Raw genomic sequence first — 18,734 nt, forward strand, 5'->3', positions numbered from 1 at the left:
GTCAGTATCATGTCAGTATCATGGTTAGCATCATTCAGTATCATGTCAGTATCATGGTTAGCATCATGTCAGTATCATGGTCAGTATCATGGTCAGTGTCAGTATCATGGTCAGTGTCAGCATCATGTCAGTATCATGTCAGTATCATGTCAGTATCATGGTCAGTATCATGGTCAGTATCATGTGTTTTGCTAAATTTGACCTGCTGGTGGCGCTATAACAGGCCAATGTTAAAAGGGTGGCATTTCTTCCTCAACTTTTTTCACCGCAACAGTTTCACCGCAATCAGAAATTGCATGCTGTGTTCATGATTTGAGACATTTTGTTCAAAACGGAGCACTCCTGCAAACTTTGGAAGACATTTTTAGCCAATCAGGATGGAATATGAGAAATCTGAAAAACCTGTTTCGTTTAATGACTATAGAGATGCTGTGTACCGATTTGCGTGATTTCTGGACAAAATCTGTAGGAGTACTGTCAAAAAATATGTTTTGCACAAATCAGCCTCCTGGTGGCGCTAGAAAAGGCCCATGAGAAGAATTTGGGGCAGAAGTTCTGAATTGGCATCCAGGGAGTGTGTGTGCACAGTTTCGCTGCGATCAAGATAACGGTGCCGGAGATTAGCTGGTCACAGACGGACGGACGGACGGACGGACGGACGGACGGACGGACGGACGGACAGGGGGAAAAACATACTCTCTCGGAGACAAAAATAAGTCACACTAGGGAGTTAGGCCATTATACTAAAAGGGGAGGAAACAGCATGATCCTTTTCAATTAGGAGATGGGCGATTTTACCAGAGGTGGCCAGTGTAATGAGGAGCTGACTTAGGCAAAAATATAGTTTTCCTCAAAAAATTACGTAGGCCATTAGTTTAGCAAGGTGACGATGTATAAGTTCTGGTCATAATGCATTATAAAGTCAGTGTACCAGCACATTAAAACTACCAGGTAACATTTGACTTAAAGGTTGGGTCTATAATGCACTATAATTACATTTATAATGCATTATAATGGATTACAATGCACACATATAATGCTTTATAACACTCGTTATAAATGTTTATAATTATGCATAACAACTTATAACAAAGACACTTTATAACTTACTAAGTTAAGGTAGTAATATGCTGTTGTACTCAACTCATAATGCATTATGACCAGCACTTATAATGAGTTATAAAAGTTGTCATACATGATTATAAACATTTATATTGAGTGTTAAAATGCCATATAAGCGCATTATAATGAATTATAAGTGTGATTACAATGCATTATAGAAAAATTAAAATGTGTGTGTGTGTGTGTGTGTGTGTGTGTGTGTGTGTGTGTGTGTGTGTGTGTGTGTGTGTGTGTGTGTGTGTGGGGGGTCTATAGCCAGAGCGATGTGGTTGTGCACTTACATGTATATCTCATCAGGAAGACACACGTTCCAAGAACAATCGATGCTACCACTAGCAGTACTGCTAGTATTGCTGTAGTCTTTTTTTAAGTTGGAATTTCCCATGACCCTTGACCTTCTGTAACTATAAAATGTTATAATAGCTGTTACGTTTTTTTCAAAACTCATTGTTCCAAAAACATTTATTTCCACTTTTGACTTATCAAATATTGAGCACAATTAAGCAGATTAAAACAAAACTAAATACAACAACGAAAACAATAAACATTGCGTACTGTACGTACAGTAAGTACTACCAGGAACTCCCACCCCCTCCATAAGGAAATACTAGGGCAGCTGAGTACCATCGGTGAACGCAGATTCATCCTTCCAACACAGAAGACTGGGTCAGTCCTTCATGCTGGTAGCCATGAAGCTGTACAATGATGCTACTGCTAGATCGACTACAAGGCGTCCCGCTCGATTGGTGTGATTCTCGTTCTTGTGTTGCTTATCTTTCATATCTGCTGTGTTCTTATTAACTGTTATTTTTGTCTTTTCTTTCTGTCTTTTTTTGGAAGGTCTGACAGACATGGAATGCTCTCTAACATTGAGAGCATTGATGAAAACCATGAAAAATAATTCAAGAACAGAAATATTTATGCTACATGAACACCTGGTAAGGTAGCAATTTGTTTGCAAAACTGTTAAGACATCACGATTACTTCAAGAGTTTATGATTAACGTGCTGTTGATTATTTATTGATATTATTTATTGATTCTATTTGAAGAACTATTCATTTTACAATAATTCATAAATATATACACTTTTTTTTTGCTGTTCTCTATAGATTACAAATAAATAATAAGCTATTTTAATAGCAGGAAACGTTAATTCACATATAGATTGGTTTGGAAAAACAGAAAAGGCTGCAGTTTGACCAGGGTTAGAGATTACCTAACCATAACCCTTATATTTTATCCTGGGATTTACAGTACTGTAAAAGATAGTCTCAAGCTGGGTAAACAGGAAAAAAAAAACACATACTAGCATCTTTGAAGATAAGATCAAATTCCGTCTCCACTTCTTTGATTCCATTGGAATTGTACACAGAACATGTGTAGCACCCCGGGTGAATAGAGTTCTTCAGCAAAGTGAGTTTACTGGTGAGGCTTAAGTGCCCATCATTCATCTGTTTAACCTCCAGTTCAGAGCTGTCCGTCAATTCTTTTTTATCCTGATAGAACCAGCGAATTGTACCCTTTGGGTAACCCATAGAGTTACAGATGAGCATCACATCTGTACTGTGTGGAATAATGCGCTTTGGTATGGAGCTTACAGTTGGTGTACTGTAATTGGCTGTAAAGTGAAAGACATGGGGACAATAAACAAGAATAAAAGCAGGTTCAGTAGTTGTACAATAATGTGGAGTAAACATGGTCATGTGTAGTTTCTAATCAGTTTTTCACTACATCATTGGAAGGTCTTCATGTTATTGGTTCAATATGTTAACTCATTCAATGCCAAGAACGACTTCTGACGAGATGTTGTCCTAACGCCCACACTGCCAATTCAGCTTGTGAATGATCCAAGCACCACCAAAGAAGAGTACACCCAGAAATCATGCGATCACAACAAAAAAAATCAAAAACATAGTCGGGCGAAAACAATGTCCGGCCTGGCGGAGACAATAAGGTCAATAGAGGGCTCTTACCTTCGACACTGAGGCTGGTTGTCCATGTGCATCGCATGCCACTGTCTGTCATCACGCTGCATTCATAATCTCCGTCGTCTGTGAACTGAGTATTACTCACAAGCAGAGACACATTCATGTGTCTCATGTGTCTCTCATTCCAGTTTTGCACAGCCAACTGAAAACGTGGTTCATTTCTGTGTTGACCTTTGCGAAACTGAACTACTAAAGGACGTTCTGACCCTTTTTTCTTCCAAATGACACTGATGATCGTTGCATCTGGTGCTTCTGGAGTAGTTTTCACGGCACATTCAATTATTGAATCCTGTTCATATTCACCAAAGTTTTCAGATTTACAGTGCAGACGTACAAAGGCTGCAGAATGAGATGAGAAAAAATGTCAGTTAATTAGCAGCAGCATGTCAAAATGTAAAATGTCAGATTGAAATTTTGGAGGTCAGGATCATTCTTACTGCAATCATTCCCTGCACTGAAATGGATGATGGTCAAAAACAGCAAGCATGTACCAACAGAGGCCATGGTCTTTGTCCTGTAGGGAAAGAAACATGGTTGATGTTGTTGTTTTCTTTTGTGATAGAGTCTGATAATCAATAACATAAAATTAATCCTCATAGATGCACTCGAGTCACTTCGTGCCACGCTATGAGCATGTAGATCTGCTATTTTTGAAAAATCGTGAACATTTGTGCAAATCGTTGAATATATAATAAAAGAACATTTTTAACTCAAATCTTTGCTTCTGGCGGTCCCTGAAACAAAATATTTTGAGAGCCAAATACATAATTTGAGGGGTCCTTGACATTTGGAGATCCACTGATATACCAACATAGCCTACGTTTTTGTAGACATTTGTAGAAAGGTAACAGTAACCCAATGTAAAGTTCGTAAGTAAAAGTCCTGCATTCAAAATAATAAATCAAAGTACAAAAGTATTGGCATCAAAACATACTTAAAGTAGCAAAAGTATATTGAGTACAATTATTGATAACTAGAAAGTACTGTTCCTGAAGAAACAGTGTGGTATCGCTAAGAATGTTGATTGTATTGAGTATTGATATTGTTAGGGCCGGGTTTCCCAAACTAATTTCAGCTCGTGCGTAGCCTAGAAGCTGCGTTAGAGCCTCCACGCAGCTGCGCAGTAGCAACCCCGCTACGCACTATCTTCGTTAGTAGCAGCTGTGTGTGCCCTACGTGCCATCTAAACTGGCTTCTGGAGACACCATCGAAGTAGGTTCTCAAGCGCACGGCGTTCAAAACTACATTCTGGAGACAGCATGCACGTAAAGACCTCCTGGACGAAGCCTACGTAAACTACGCAGTGCTGTCCTACGCTACACAGCAGTTTAAACACCCTTTGCGATACAGTGAAATGGATCATAAAAATACCAGAGCCAACTGTCAGATGTCCTGAAGCAGTCCACTCCAAATACAACTTTTGAATAATATATTTATGAATTAAATTACAGCGGTGAGGTGACATCTGCAAGGTAAATAAAACACTAAAGTGTCCCCATTATGCAAGTAAATTAAATATACTTAAAATATCAAAAGTAAAGATATGCAGAATGTCCCATTTCCCAAATTTAATATGTATTAAAATCTTTTGAAAATAGCAGATCTACAAGCTTGTGAGGCGTTGTGAGCTAGTAGATCTGCTATTTTCAAATGATTTTTTAACCATTCATAAACATGGCGAGCCCAACAGCTGTCACTTTGTGAGAGGAACTGGGGACTTTCATCATAACGTTTAACTATGAAACTTCGAAATTAAGGAAACATGTTTAGCTCAGCATCATTTATATACCTTTAGTTAACTTGGCATATGCTTAATATTTTTATCAGATGATCGGATCATCCGTGAGAGTACAATTTGTAAACTTCGGGTTCATGCATAGAGGACGAAGCAGCGCAGCCAATAACATTAGTGTGATCGCTTTAGCGATCCCACAATTAACTACGTAAACCCTATGTCAAACTTGGTGATGATTAAAAATGATTTAAATCTACAAAGTAATTAGTAACTAAAGGTCCTTTCACACGGCAAGCGGCCAACGCGCCTATGTAATTCATTTTCAATGAGAGGCGGGCGATTATTTGGGACTGTCAAATAAATGTAGTGACATGACAGACGGGAAGCGGTCCACGCGGACGTTACCGATCGGGTCAGCGGTGATCGCTCACCACAATCCAGCTCTTGCCGCCCGCACGCGTGTGCACAAACAAGCACGTGTGTGAGAATTTCACAGGACCGCGTCCGCCTCAGTTTGATATACATTAGGCCACGGTCTAATTTGATATCATTTTGATCTCTAGGACCCCCCCAATCTACACTGTAGTATCGTGTTAATGTAACTCTGAGAGCGTACAAATGGAACCAAATGGACCCGCGAGTTACAGACACTTAAGGATCCATTTGCTTCCATTTGCCAACTACAGTATCAATCATTGGGGACCCCGGACCCCACTTTGAGAACCACTGTTCCTTATTAACATTCAGACTATGAGTTGTGGTTCACATCAGACCTGCCAACTTTGAGGAAATAGTTTCATAAAAGTATGTAATAAAAAAGAGTATCATAAACATCACAATATTGTATTGATAAGTTATATTGATACATCACAATATAATGACATGCTATTTGAGTACTAGAAGTTTCGTCTTGTGCCCACGCAGCGCCCACTTGTTTTTTTTTTCAAATAACAAAACCAAACCCGGGTGGACCTGTGACAATTTTGTCCGATTCTGAACCGTTCTGCCTTTTTACATTTTTTTACAGACCCGGACCCTAATTGTACCAGTGAAATTTGTTCCAAAACTGTATACTGTATGAAACAATACAAAAATAAATACAAATGCGCAGCCGCAGAGGTATTAATTTAATATGCATGACAAAAGGTTGTCTTTATAAATAAATGTGGACTTTATGAAATAATAGCGGACCTATTGACCAATTACCATTTTATGATTAAAGTAGAAACTCGAACGCACCTAAATCCTCAGCGTGCATTTTTGTAGGTATAAGACCACAGAATTCACCAACGCCAGTGGTGGAAAAATTACTCACATGTTTTTTTAAAAGTAACAAGACTCAGTTCAGCACAGTCACACACACACACGCGCGCGCACACACACACACACACACACACACACACACACACACACACACACACACACACACACACACACACACACACACACACACACACACACACACACACACACACACACACACACACACACACACACACACACACAGAGAGAGAGAGAGAGAGAGAGCTGTGTAGTCCAGATGTGTGCAGCTGTGTGGAACATATGACCAGTGTTGGGAACGTTCACTTTCTACATGAACTAGTTCAAAGTTCAGTTCACAAATTTTAAAATGAACTAGTTCAGTTCATAGTTCATAATTCAACATTTTGAACCAAAGTTCCGTTTATCACAACTGATAAACGGACAGGGATTTTAGAAAGCTAAGTGGTGCTTCTCTTGCATTTTTAACCCAAGGGGCTTTCTGTAATCACGGGTGCTGCATAGTTAATCTGTAGTCAACACGTAGATTGAATGTCAGAGACCTTCCGACTTTTCTTTTTTTTTGACTGATGGTGCCTCGGAAACACAGGATAGGATGAAATACAACATGACCAACTGATGTAACCATGGAAATATGGCACACTCTTGAACAAAGTTATACTGTGAGAGAGTGCCATTCACAAACGCCAGAATGAACGCCTTCACAATAACGTTCTAGCGGAAATACAGTATGTTCAGTTCACGTTCGCCCAAAATATGAACGAGTTCATGAACGCGTTCAGGCAGTACACTGCATGTGGCAGACAGATGTTGCTGGGACAGGAAGAAACCACAGAATGACAGGAATGAGACTGCAAGCTCTCACACACACACACACACACACTATGGCACACTCTTGAACAAAGTTATACTGTGAGAGAGTGCCATTCACAAACGCCAGAATGAACGCCTTCACAATAACGTTCTAGCGGAAATACAGTATGTTCAGTTCACGTTCGCCCAAAATATGAACGAGTTCATGAACGCGTTCAGGCAGTACACTGCATGTGGCAGACAGATGTTGCTGGGACAGGAAGAAACCACAGAATGACAGGAATGAGACTGCAAGCTCTCACACACACACACACACACACACACACACACACACACACACACACACACACACACACACACACACACACACACACACACACACACACACACACACACACAGAGAGAGAGAGAGAGAGAGCTGTGTAGTCCAGATGTGTGCAGCTGTGTGGAACATATGACCAGTGTTGGGAACGTTCACTTTCTACATGAACTAGTTCAAAGTTCAGTTCACAAATTTTAAAATGAACTAGTTCAGTTCATAGTTCATAATTCAACATTTTGAACCAAAGTTCCGTTTATCACAACTGATAAACGGACAGGGATTTTAGAAAGCTAAGTGGTGCTTCTCTTGCATTTTTAACCCAAGGGGCTTTCTGTAATCACGGGTGCTGCATAGTTAATCTGTAGTCAACACGTAGATTGAATGTCAGAGACCTTCCGACTTTTCTTTTTTTTTGACTGATGGTGCCTCGGAAACACAGGATAGGATGAAATACAACATGACCAACTGATGTAACCATGGAAATATGGCACACTCTTGAACAAAGTTATACTGTGAGAGAGTGCCATTCACAAACGCCAGAATGAACGCCTTCACAATAACGTTCTAGCGGAAATACAGTATGTTCAGTTCACGTTCGCCCAAAATATGAACGAGTTCATGAACGCGTTCAGGCAGTACACTGCATGTGGCAGACAGATGTTGCTGGGACAGGAAGAAACCACAGAATGACAGGAATGAGACTGCAAGCTCTCACACACACACACACACACACACACACACACACACACACACACACACACACACACACACACACACACACTATGGGTCTTCTCGGATCCACTCGGGTATTACATACAATGATAGACAGACCTGTACGGGTCTCGGGTCCTGGTCATTTTCGGAATCGGGGGGGGGGGGGGGGGGGTTGGAGAGCTCTACTGGACACTCCCCAAACCACCACAATCCTAACCCACTTGGTACTGTATGTAGGGAGGCCATCCGGGAATCGGAAGGTTCGAAGGTTCAACCTTCAGCCATTTAAAGATTTTAGAAATAGTCCCTGCATGAGTATAATGTTGGCACTTGCTTTATTTGTAGACAAAGTCCATGCGCTCCGCTGGACAAAGATGTCTGTATGGCTTTGTTATAAAAGTCCTCGAGGTTAGGTGCATTCCTGTTGTGTATAATCATGACAAGAAAATGCAATGGTCTCAAGGATCTGAATGCAGTGCAGGTTACTACACGGCATGATGTTCAATGAACCGTCTGTTTCAGAGCTGCTTAGAGAGAGCATTATAGACACTCCCATAGACTTCTGTTGGAAATGATATATGAAATGATATATGAAACCTGCTGGTGTAGAGCCTCAGGCTCTATACCAGCCGGTTTTGACAACTCACCGGAATCCGCCTCAATTTATGACTGCTTCTTTCTTCACTCTTCAAGTCTCTTTGTTCACTTTTTTCATATGTTTTTTCCCGCTGTCCGATGTCCCATTTCTGCTCTGATGTATCCAGAACAACAGACTTCCTGCACTGATTCTGTTGCGCTGCGATGTTTGTTTCCTTAAGAGTCTAAGACACACCCTCTGTCTGTCTGTCTGTCTGTCTGTCTGTCTGTCTGTCTCTCTCTTCTTTCTTCCTCTGTGAGAGTGACACACACAGAGAGAGAGAGAGAGAGAGAGAGAGAGAGAGAGAGAGAGAGAGAGAGAGAGAGAGAGAGATTTTTTAAATACTTATTACTCTTACTTGAGTACATTTGAAAGACAAATATTTTACTTTTACTCAAGTACATTTCTAGCAAGGCTGTAAAGTACTGAGTACTTTCAGGTTGGCTGTTTCTTTTTTCATTTTAGGGAAGGCCACACTTGCTCTCTGTAGTGAATATTATACAATGGGTGTGAGTAACACACCTGTGCTGACAGGCCATCATGAGATGGATGGGCCTGCCCTGCATACAAACATGCTATATATCATATTGCATGCGTGTGACCGTAGTCAACCTTAACATGTCTCTGACAGCCCATGCACCTTCTTTTAGCGTAAACGTAGTAGTGTACTAAATTTAGGGAACTTCAGTAAGTTCACGTCCTCTGAGTTTAGGGAACTTCAGAAAGTTTGCGTCCTCTCTTATCTCAGCCTAATCAATTAGTGTTAAGCAATTTGTCTAGAAACATTGACATGTTTGCAGAAGAACACAGTTATCTACAAGGACCAGATGTTCATCTTCCAGCAAAATCAGACGGGGAGGCCATTTGCACCCTGCAACGCACAAGAGGCTTATGCGCTTGTGCAAGAAGAAGAAGAAGAAGTGGCCTTCTATGACCACGGCACATCCTGCTACCTTAACAGACAGGATGTCTGTGGGCCTTAGATGCTGCGTGTTCCGCTAACCACCTAACCATGAACTTTTGCACCCCAGATCACAATAAACATATAGAGAGGCTTCCTTGATTGTAACCAGTTTAAACCGTCCATTTGAGTCCGCCTCAAATGGGATGTTCCACATTGAACTTGTATGTATATATATGACTGTCTGTCTTTCAATAAATGAGAACATGTTAACCTTGGACACTTGTTTGAGACTTAATGTGTTCCCGATGCATCGCTCTTCTTCTATGCTGCTACAACTGAGACATCACCTGGTATTTTCCTATGAACTTCTCTCATCCACATCATCTGACCAGACTTTGAATGACCTAGAGAAAGAAAATCGCTACACTCTCACACTAGCCGTGTTTCAGCAGGCTTCCCCCTCCGCTCGCCTCTTTTGTTACAGACCAAGCAAGTCGACTGGTCTCTGTGCCATCTTGTTTTGACAGGGTAAAGTTCGCCGCTGTGCATGTCGGCGTCATCTTGTTTTGACAAGGTGAAGTTAACGGTTGTCCGTGTGGGTACATATGAAACATTCTCTGCTGTGGTCACAAAGAAGGCTGTATATGTCATGTCTAGCACTGAGAAATTACCTAACCACATGCCTTGCAAACAACACCTTCCTCTCTGCAACCACCATCTCTGCAGGCATGGATGCCAATTTATGTTGGTTGGGTAGGGTACTAAACAACAAGTCACACACACATCAACCAAGTTTTAACCCCTTAATCAGAAATACCTGATGAAAGTCAGTTGGAAACATTGTACTCGCAATAAAATATTTTGTTGCTGTAATTGAAGACTGTCTGCACGATCACCATTCTTTCCTGTCTCATGCACTGGCTGCCTGCCTGTTCCTAAGCACCTGTCCCAGTAGATGTGCAAAAGGACCTTTTTTTAAAAACTACATTTCAAGTCATATAATTTGATTATTGGCTGATGATGAAACCATAACTGGCATAAGGACTGTGCAGATTACAGGGAGAGAGTTTGAATGACAGAAATCTGTTCACAATAACACACAGTGTCAGAGCGGGTATATCATGCATCCTGTGCACGTTACAAAGCATCACACAATAGTCATCCATGCAGGTATTGTGTCATATCACCAGATGTTACTTATGATCTGGTGAAAAAAATATTTGTAATCACTCTATGCATTTTTTTTTTAGAACAGATGGCCTCAGTTTAAAGTTACCTCCATGTCCTAATCTTTGAAGCGGAATATTATTGTATCTTGACAAAAAAGGTCACAGTTGATGGCCTTGGTTCTGAGAATATGTACCAAATAGATTTTCTTTATCACCAAAGTACATTAAGAACTGGAATATAATTAATGTGATCTGAGTGCAGCTTTGTCAGCGATGTGTCACTCATGTGTGACTCCTGTTATTTCCTCATGAGAAAATAATAATCTTTTGAGGCACTGGGGTTCACGCTGGTCCCGAGGAAGACTAAGCTAGTAACTCCCATCATGATTACTGACATCGACTATGCAGATGACATTGCCCGAGTCTCAGACACAGCAGAGAATGTAAGAGAGCTACTACTGGCAGTAGAAAGTGCAGGAAGATCTTCCTCAAGCTCTATGCCAAGAAAAAAAAGTATCTGTATTTAACACAGAGGACATCATTGCCACTGCCGACGGGACAGTGCTCGAGGTAGTCGAGGACTTCAAAGGACCACTTTAAGTATTTTTTAAAAGCATGTACTTTTGAATACTTAAGTATATTTAAAAGCAATTACTCTTTTACTCTTACTTGAGTAACATTTTGACTGAGCTACTTTTACTTGTAGTGGAGTAAATTTGACCAGGAGTATCTGTACTCTTACTCAAGTACTGGGGTTGAGTACTTTGTCCACCTCTGGGAACAGCTGAGTACAGCAGATGTCAATCAGGGAAGAATAACAGTGAGGAAGCTGCAGAAACAGATCAGATGGACACAGTTAAAACAACAGAAGACACAGTGAGAAATTGAGATGAGAATATACTGTAGGTGCAGAGGGCAATACTCTCAAAAGAAAGCAAGGAAACGGCAATAGTGGTTATCAGGCAAACAAAGGAATGAAATTAGATACTTTCATACAACAGGAGGAACAGGGAGAGTGTACAGGTACAGAGAAGGAGGTCGAGTCGAGGAGGAGGGAATAGAAGAAGAGTGGCTGGATGACTGTCATGCAGTGGTGTAAAGTAACTAAGTAAATGTACTCAATTACTGTACTCAAGTACAGTTTTGAGGTATATTTTTTTTACTTTACTGGAGTAGTTTCAATGTTCAGTACTTTTACTTCTACTCCACTACATCTCAGGCAAATATTGTACTTTTACTCCACTATAATTATTTGACAACTTTAGTTACATTAGTTTGATTATTATCATAAAACATACATTAACCGCTTCAGCCCTATATACATTTTGGCCATTTGAAAATAGCCGATCTACAAGCTCATATAGCCGATCTCATATAGCCGATTTTCAAAAGTTTTTTGAAAACATTCTGCATAATGAGTACTTTTACTTTTGGTACTTTAAGTACATTTCTATGCCTATACTTTTGTACTTTTACTCAAGTAAATTCTGAATTCCGGACTTTTACTTGTAATGGAGTATTTCTATATTGCAGTATTGATACTTTTACTTAAGTACAAAATGTTATTACTTTTTTCCACCACTGCTGTCCTGAAGACAGCCAGCCTCACTAGCTACTATTGTAGTCAGCCTTTGTTTGGTCCTTTCACTGACTCACAAAGGTCTGTTGAGCCACAACAGGAAAAACAGTATGACATTCGGGAAATTGCAGATTCCTGTAAACAACCACAAATATGAAAAATGTAAAAGTTAGAGATAATTTTGAGGACAAGGATTTGTTTTTAAAATCTGTCAGATCTCAAATGAACAAAAGAGGAGAACTACTCAATACGTTTTCAGACTAAGAGAAATGGTACAGAAACAATAACGGCATTTTATTTTAAATGCAGCTGAGAAACTTTGGTCACATTCATTATGTACTTAATATATTAGATAGATAATAATCTTTTGGTCGCAAACAAAATTACAGTTTACTTTGCATCTGATGGATAGGGTTCGAAGCAGTCCAATTGGAAACACTTGCCTGGTCGTAGTGTTGCCTAGTCCAGTGGTCCTGTCATTATCATAACTAGAAGTTCGGGCCGCTTCGAGGCCCTCACATCTAACGTGACGTAGCGTCCACCTGGCATCGCACATCCACCTCACAGCTACAGTTGCACCAGGGATCCAACTGATATGGCCATATATGGAGATCTCTATCTGTAATTCCTTGTCCGTTTTATGGGCATATATGGAGATCCCTGATGTAATTTGTATATGGCCATATATGGACATAGCCCCCTTTGTGGCCATATATTGAGCTGAGTGATTTTTTTTTGTGCCTGATTCCATGATGACACATTGATGTTAGACAACACACTCCATAGTTGGACATAGCTGCTTTGGGAATTCCTTAGTATATGGTTATGGCTGAGTCATGGTGACATGAGTGTGATGCATGGCGTGGTCCAACCGCCCGCCTGTCCTCCCTTAAGCCAATTTGAATATAGGATTAGTGTTTTGTATTATTATTATGAGTAACTTTAATTTGAATAATAATTAGAAATAACAAATGAGAATGTAGAAGAATAACAGGTGTAATATTAATATTAGAAACTGTCATTGACATTCAGATTGTTCTTTAAGAAGATTAGAAAAGTTATGATTTTCCCATTCCAAGTGGCTATGCGTGCGTGCGTGCGTGCGTGCGTGCGTGCGTGCGTGCGTGCGTGCGTGCGTGCGTGCGTGCGTGCGCGCGTGTGTGTGTGTATGTACGGAAACATATGGACAATAATGACAGAGCCCGAGAGGCTAGAAGTTGTAATTATTATTTGAAATGTCTTCACGGCAGCAGGGGTTTCCATTTACTGAATAAAACGCCCTGTGAGGCCTTCGCTGCGCAAATACTGTCTCCGAGTGTTGGTCTGGTTCAGTCTTCGCCACACACACACACACACACACACACACACACACACACACACACACACACACACACACACACACACACACACACACACACACACAGTAGCCGATAACTGAAACTTTTTGTATGCATTAGTTTTCAAACTCTCCTTGGGTGATTGTAAACTGTGGGAAGTATGTGTCTCTTAATTTGAGGCGTTTGATTTTGTCCCCACCCCTGGCATCAGAGCTGATGACTTCAATACCAGACACTCTAAGAGTTGTAACTCCCATGTTGGCCTCTGTAATGTTTGGCCGTAGGTTGATTCACATTACCAGTGTGAATAGCATATATGTTACAGTATGATTGGAGAACCAGTACGATTGAAGAAGGCTCGCTCGTTTTTACCACCCACCCAGCAATTCTGTAGAAGCAACACTAGAGGGAGCCACAAGCCAGGCTTGTGCACAAGCATATATTGCCGCGACCACACACACACGTGCGCGCGTGTGTGACCGGCTTCGAGTGCTATCAATGCATTGAATGGGGAAATAGGCGAGTTTATTAGACCTTTCAATGGGCGAAATAGGCTACTACCTACCCGCGATTTATCAGACCATTCATTCAGGAGCTACTGACCTACTTGGAGGCGGAGCAGTCCGCACAACAATATTTACGATTCTGTGCCTATCGGTACATAACTCAAACGGCGCTGAGTAGGCACAGGCGAACGTCACACCGTTCAGGACGGCAACTCGGTCGCCTTAGCTCCCTCTGTGGTCCTTCACGGGGTGACAGTTCGCCTGTGACTGCGCGCCTCCGTCAGGGTCCAAAACCAAAAGCGAAACCTAAACTGAACTATTAAGTCATGTCAGTTGGTAGGTTAGTATGTCTTGATAACACCCAATGAATGGTCTGATAAATCGTGGGTAGGTAAGTAGGTCGCCTATTTCGCCCATTCAAAGGTCTAATAAACTCGCCTATTTCCCCATTCAATGCAGATAGCATTCGAATCAGGTGGACTGTTAAGATACTTTTATTGTGTTCTGCTGGCTTTTGTTTTAGTTTCTCCCTGACACACACACACACACACACACACACACACACACACACACACGGAGGAGGAGAAGGACTCCTCCTCGCGAGCCTCGCTAATAAACCCTGTCTCGAAAAGCCCCGCATCGCCCCGAAGCCCCGTGCCTAAAAACGAGCGCTCTGTCTTCAATCGTACTGGTTCTCCAAACGTACTGTGACATATATACTAATACAAACATTACATTGAAGCCCAAAATGGGACACAACATGCTGTGATAATGTCCAGGGGTGCCGCAGAATACTTTGATATTTGGAATGTATCATTTCAATTTAACCAACTTAGAGCCTTAATACTTAATACTTAATGAAGTATGAGTTGCGGTCTGTACTTGGTGTGTTCTTTTTCAATCTACACCAAATCTCTCATCAAAACATTTGCCAAAAATAGCAGAAATACAAGCTACTATTTTTTGGCGAATCTTCAATCTTCAAAAAATTTTTTATTGAATAATCATGTTGGCGATTTAGACGTTAACATTTAACATCATTAATAATAAGAGCTTTTAATAGGGAGAGATATTCAGTATATTTGAAACTATAGGATACCAGATAAATAGTGAACCTAGCATCTGTCTTAACAACATGCTAACTAAATAACATTCTGTACATTTGAAACTATAGGATATCAGATAAACCAAGAACCTAGCATCTGTCTAAAAATAATATACAGTAGGCCTACTATCTAAATAATAATCTGTACATTGAAACCATACAATGAGCCTAGCATCTATCTAAACAACATGCTGTCTAAATAGCATGCTGTACGTTTGAAACAATAGGATACCAGGTAAACCAAGACACCCAGGGATCCTTAAGGTGTTCCAGGGGGTCCCCAGCTAAATGTGTTAATACATCCATCACAATCATTTTCACCACTTTATCCAATTATACGTTGGGTGTTTTAAAATAGTAGCTACAAGCTCAGATTATCAGCTTATGAAAATCCTGGTGTTTTTTGGCACTCTGCTTTTCCCTCAAGCATGAATATGGATTTTTACCCGCCTTAAGACCGCCCTCTCTGTGAAAGCACCTGTGTGGCACGTGACATGAAATTCAGGTACTGCGTTAGCGTCATCTGATAAACAGCTGACATAACTGCAATGCTCTACACATAATTCATGAGTGTACTCAGCCTCTGATTGGACAACAGACCCACATGACAGCAAATGTAGGAAGCAGACTTGGTACTAGGAAGTAAACAGAAGCATGTGAAAGAATCTTGCCGGCAGTTCGCTCGCTCACGCGTGTGTGTGTGTGTGTGCGTGTGTGTGTGTGTGTGTGTGTGTGTGTTCGCTCGCGAACACGGCAAGTTGCCGGCTGTGATTGTGTAGAAACCCAGCTGACTTTTCCTTCTAGGCTCAGTCAATGGCCAAAGGAACAACATAATAGTCATCCGACGCACACGCACGCTGTTATTATTCTATTAAAGTTTGCACAGATCACAAACTATTCTTGCACTGCCTACATTGTAACATTATGGCAAAACTAGGTTAAAATATTTACATTGCAATTAATTTATAACTTAGAAATTGTAATTCTAATAAGTAAACATACATTAAAAAGTATATCCAAAATGTTAAGCCCTGATAAGGGCATAACTAGTATAATTTTGCATTTTGCCATGTGTGACCGAGATGTGTTTATATGCGTTTTTTATTTTATTTTATTATTATCAATAATAAGAATAATGTATTAATATATTATTATTATTATTATTATTATTATTATTATTATTATTATTATTATTATTATTATTATTATTATTATAACAAAAACAATTGGGGGGGGGTTCTGGATGTTGATTCCAGGTACATGGCATTTAGCATATTCATGAGTTTTTTTTCCCTGCAGGCGTGGCATAATGGCATAATTGATAAATCCCAGAGTCAAGTTCAAGGTACTATAAAACACCTTATAGATGTTTGTTTGGGTATAAGAAAAATACTTGACAGTATTTGATCAAACATTTATATTTTTGACATTTGAGACCCTCTTTTGTATTTGTGGAACAGGCTATGTAACCTTCTGGGGGTCCCTGGCACAAAACATTTTCAGATGGGGGCAAGGGTCCGCGGCCCAAACAGTGGCGGACTTAACTGTAGGCAAGGTTAGGCGACCGCCTGGGGCCTCAAGAGTTAGGGGGCCTCATGAAAAAAATTAAATACATTTCTGTAGCCCTACTTTTAGCTTTTTAATGGATCCCATGTTAGTAAAGTCTGATAAAAGTATCAAACTCCCAAAATGCACCAGAATACTGGAAATTACATCTATTCTGTTAAAAAAATATCTGTGGAGGGGGTCTCATACTACCGTTCGCCTGGGGCCTCCAGATCCTTAAAGGGGAAATCCACCCATTTTCAATATTTAACTATGTCATTAATATAGCATAAAGGAGTTGTGTGGAAATAAGAAAAAATTAAAAAAAAAACTAACATTGCAAAAAAATTTAACATTGCAAAAAAATTAACATTGCAAATTACACTGTGATGACTCATCATGGTGTAATTTGCAATGTTAATTTTTTTGCAATGTTAAATTTTTTTGCAATGTTAATTTTTTTTTAAATTTTTTCTTATTTCCACACAACTCCTTTATGCTATATTAATGACATAGTTAAATATTGAAAATGGGTGGATTTCCCCTTTAAGTCCGCCCCTGGGCCCAAATAGACCTACATATCAATTTGGGGGTCCTTGACATGAAAAAGGTTGAGAACCAGTGGTCTCTAAATAACATGGCATCTAAAATGTTCCATTGTGGTCCTCCAGCTGGGGGGTCCCAAACCCTCTGCGTACCCTGCCTGTGGGACCTGTGCCTGCAGTGCGTCAGCTCCAGCTGTTACCTGGCCCAGCACATCAGGAGCACGCACTTGGACAGACAGAGCGGCCGGGTCAGTTCACATCACTGTTATCCTCTGGCTCCCTCTAGGGGAGACGTTAGGAAACTGCATCCTAACATTCTCTATTTATCTCACACAGACACACACACACACACACACACACACACACACACACGCACACACACGCACGCGCACACACAGCACACACACAGGGCATTCCACACTTTAGACATTAGAATGAGAATTTCCCGTCATACTGATCCTGTGTAAATGTGGCTTCAGTCATAATCAATCCACTGCTGAACTGAATATCACAATCCCCTCTGAACATGTTAGGTTCCCTCTCTGACTTATATATGTGTGTGTGTGTGTGTGTGTGTGTGTGTGTGTGTGTGTGTGTGTGTGTGTGTGTGTGTGTGTGTGTGTGTGTGTGTGTGTGTGTGTGTGTGTGTGTGTGTGTGTGTGTGTGTGCGCGCGTGTGTGCGCGTGCGCGCGCGCGCGTGTGTGTGTGTGTGTGTGTGTGTGTGTGTGTGTGTGTGTGTGTGTGTGTGTGTGTGTGTGTGTGTGTACATACATACATACATACATACATACATACAGTACATACATACATACATACATACATACATACATACATACATACATACATACATACATACATACATACATACATACATACATACATACATACATACATACATAGACACATATGTCTTCAGAGATTATTCATAAAATCCCTTAACACTAGCATGATTGGGGTTTCATTAACCCCCACACTGCCTGATTTGATGATCAAAAACGGTCTTTTTGATCCCCAAATCAGGCTATTCTATTGGTCACTGTCTCCCCTCTGTGCTCCAGACGAGCTCACACCTTCTCCCCCACACAGTGGGGGTTCCATTGTCTTCTAAATAGCTATTAACATTTCAATTGCACTCTGCTCAGTCAGTGAGCTCACATATGTTGTTGTAGGCAGGCAGAAACATTATAAAATAGGCTAACTTGTAATAGTAACTGCAGATTCTGTACGTAAAATCTTTATAAAAAAAAGCGTATAAAACAGCGCGATCTGTAGCGTCACATTAAACTCTTCAGTGAAACATGGAGCCTATATGAACGCTGAAGCCACTGTCTAATTACATGACTATCTCCATTGTCCAAAACACATATATCTCTTGACAAACCAATACTATTATTATTCATAATAATCATAAAAATTCTTCAAGCATAAAAC

At 40.5% G+C, this 18,734-nt stretch overlaps 1 protein-coding gene across 2 annotated transcripts in view; it reads right to left on the reverse strand.

The window, feature by feature from the left end:
* Positions 1 to 8,760, reverse strand: part of LOC308092727 (caspase recruitment domain-containing protein 8-like) — a 34,892-nt gene extending 26,132 nt beyond the window's left edge. The window contains exons 1-4 of one of the 2 annotated variants that reach the window (XM_080438828.1): positions 8,624 to 8,760; positions 3,549 to 3,625; positions 3,097 to 3,450; positions 2,430 to 2,741 (exon numbers count right to left, since the gene is read on the reverse strand). In XM_080438828.1, coding sequence (XP_080294954.1) covers positions 2,430 to 2,741; positions 3,097 to 3,450; positions 3,549 to 3,615 — 733 coding nt within the window. In that variant the 5' untranslated portion in view covers positions 3,616 to 3,625; positions 8,624 to 8,760. The remainder of the gene's footprint in view (positions 1 to 2,429; positions 2,742 to 3,096; positions 3,451 to 3,548; positions 3,626 to 8,623) is intronic. The other variant, XM_080438829.1, reaches the window with a different exon arrangement.
* Between the last annotated feature and the right edge of the window lie 9,974 nt (positions 8,761 to 18,734).

This window comes from Gymnoscopelus braueri (genome assembly GCF_963280865.1).
Source record: "Gymnoscopelus braueri genome assembly, chromosome: 9".
NCBI lineage: Eukaryota > Metazoa > Chordata > Actinopteri > Myctophiformes > Myctophidae > Gymnoscopelus > Gymnoscopelus braueri.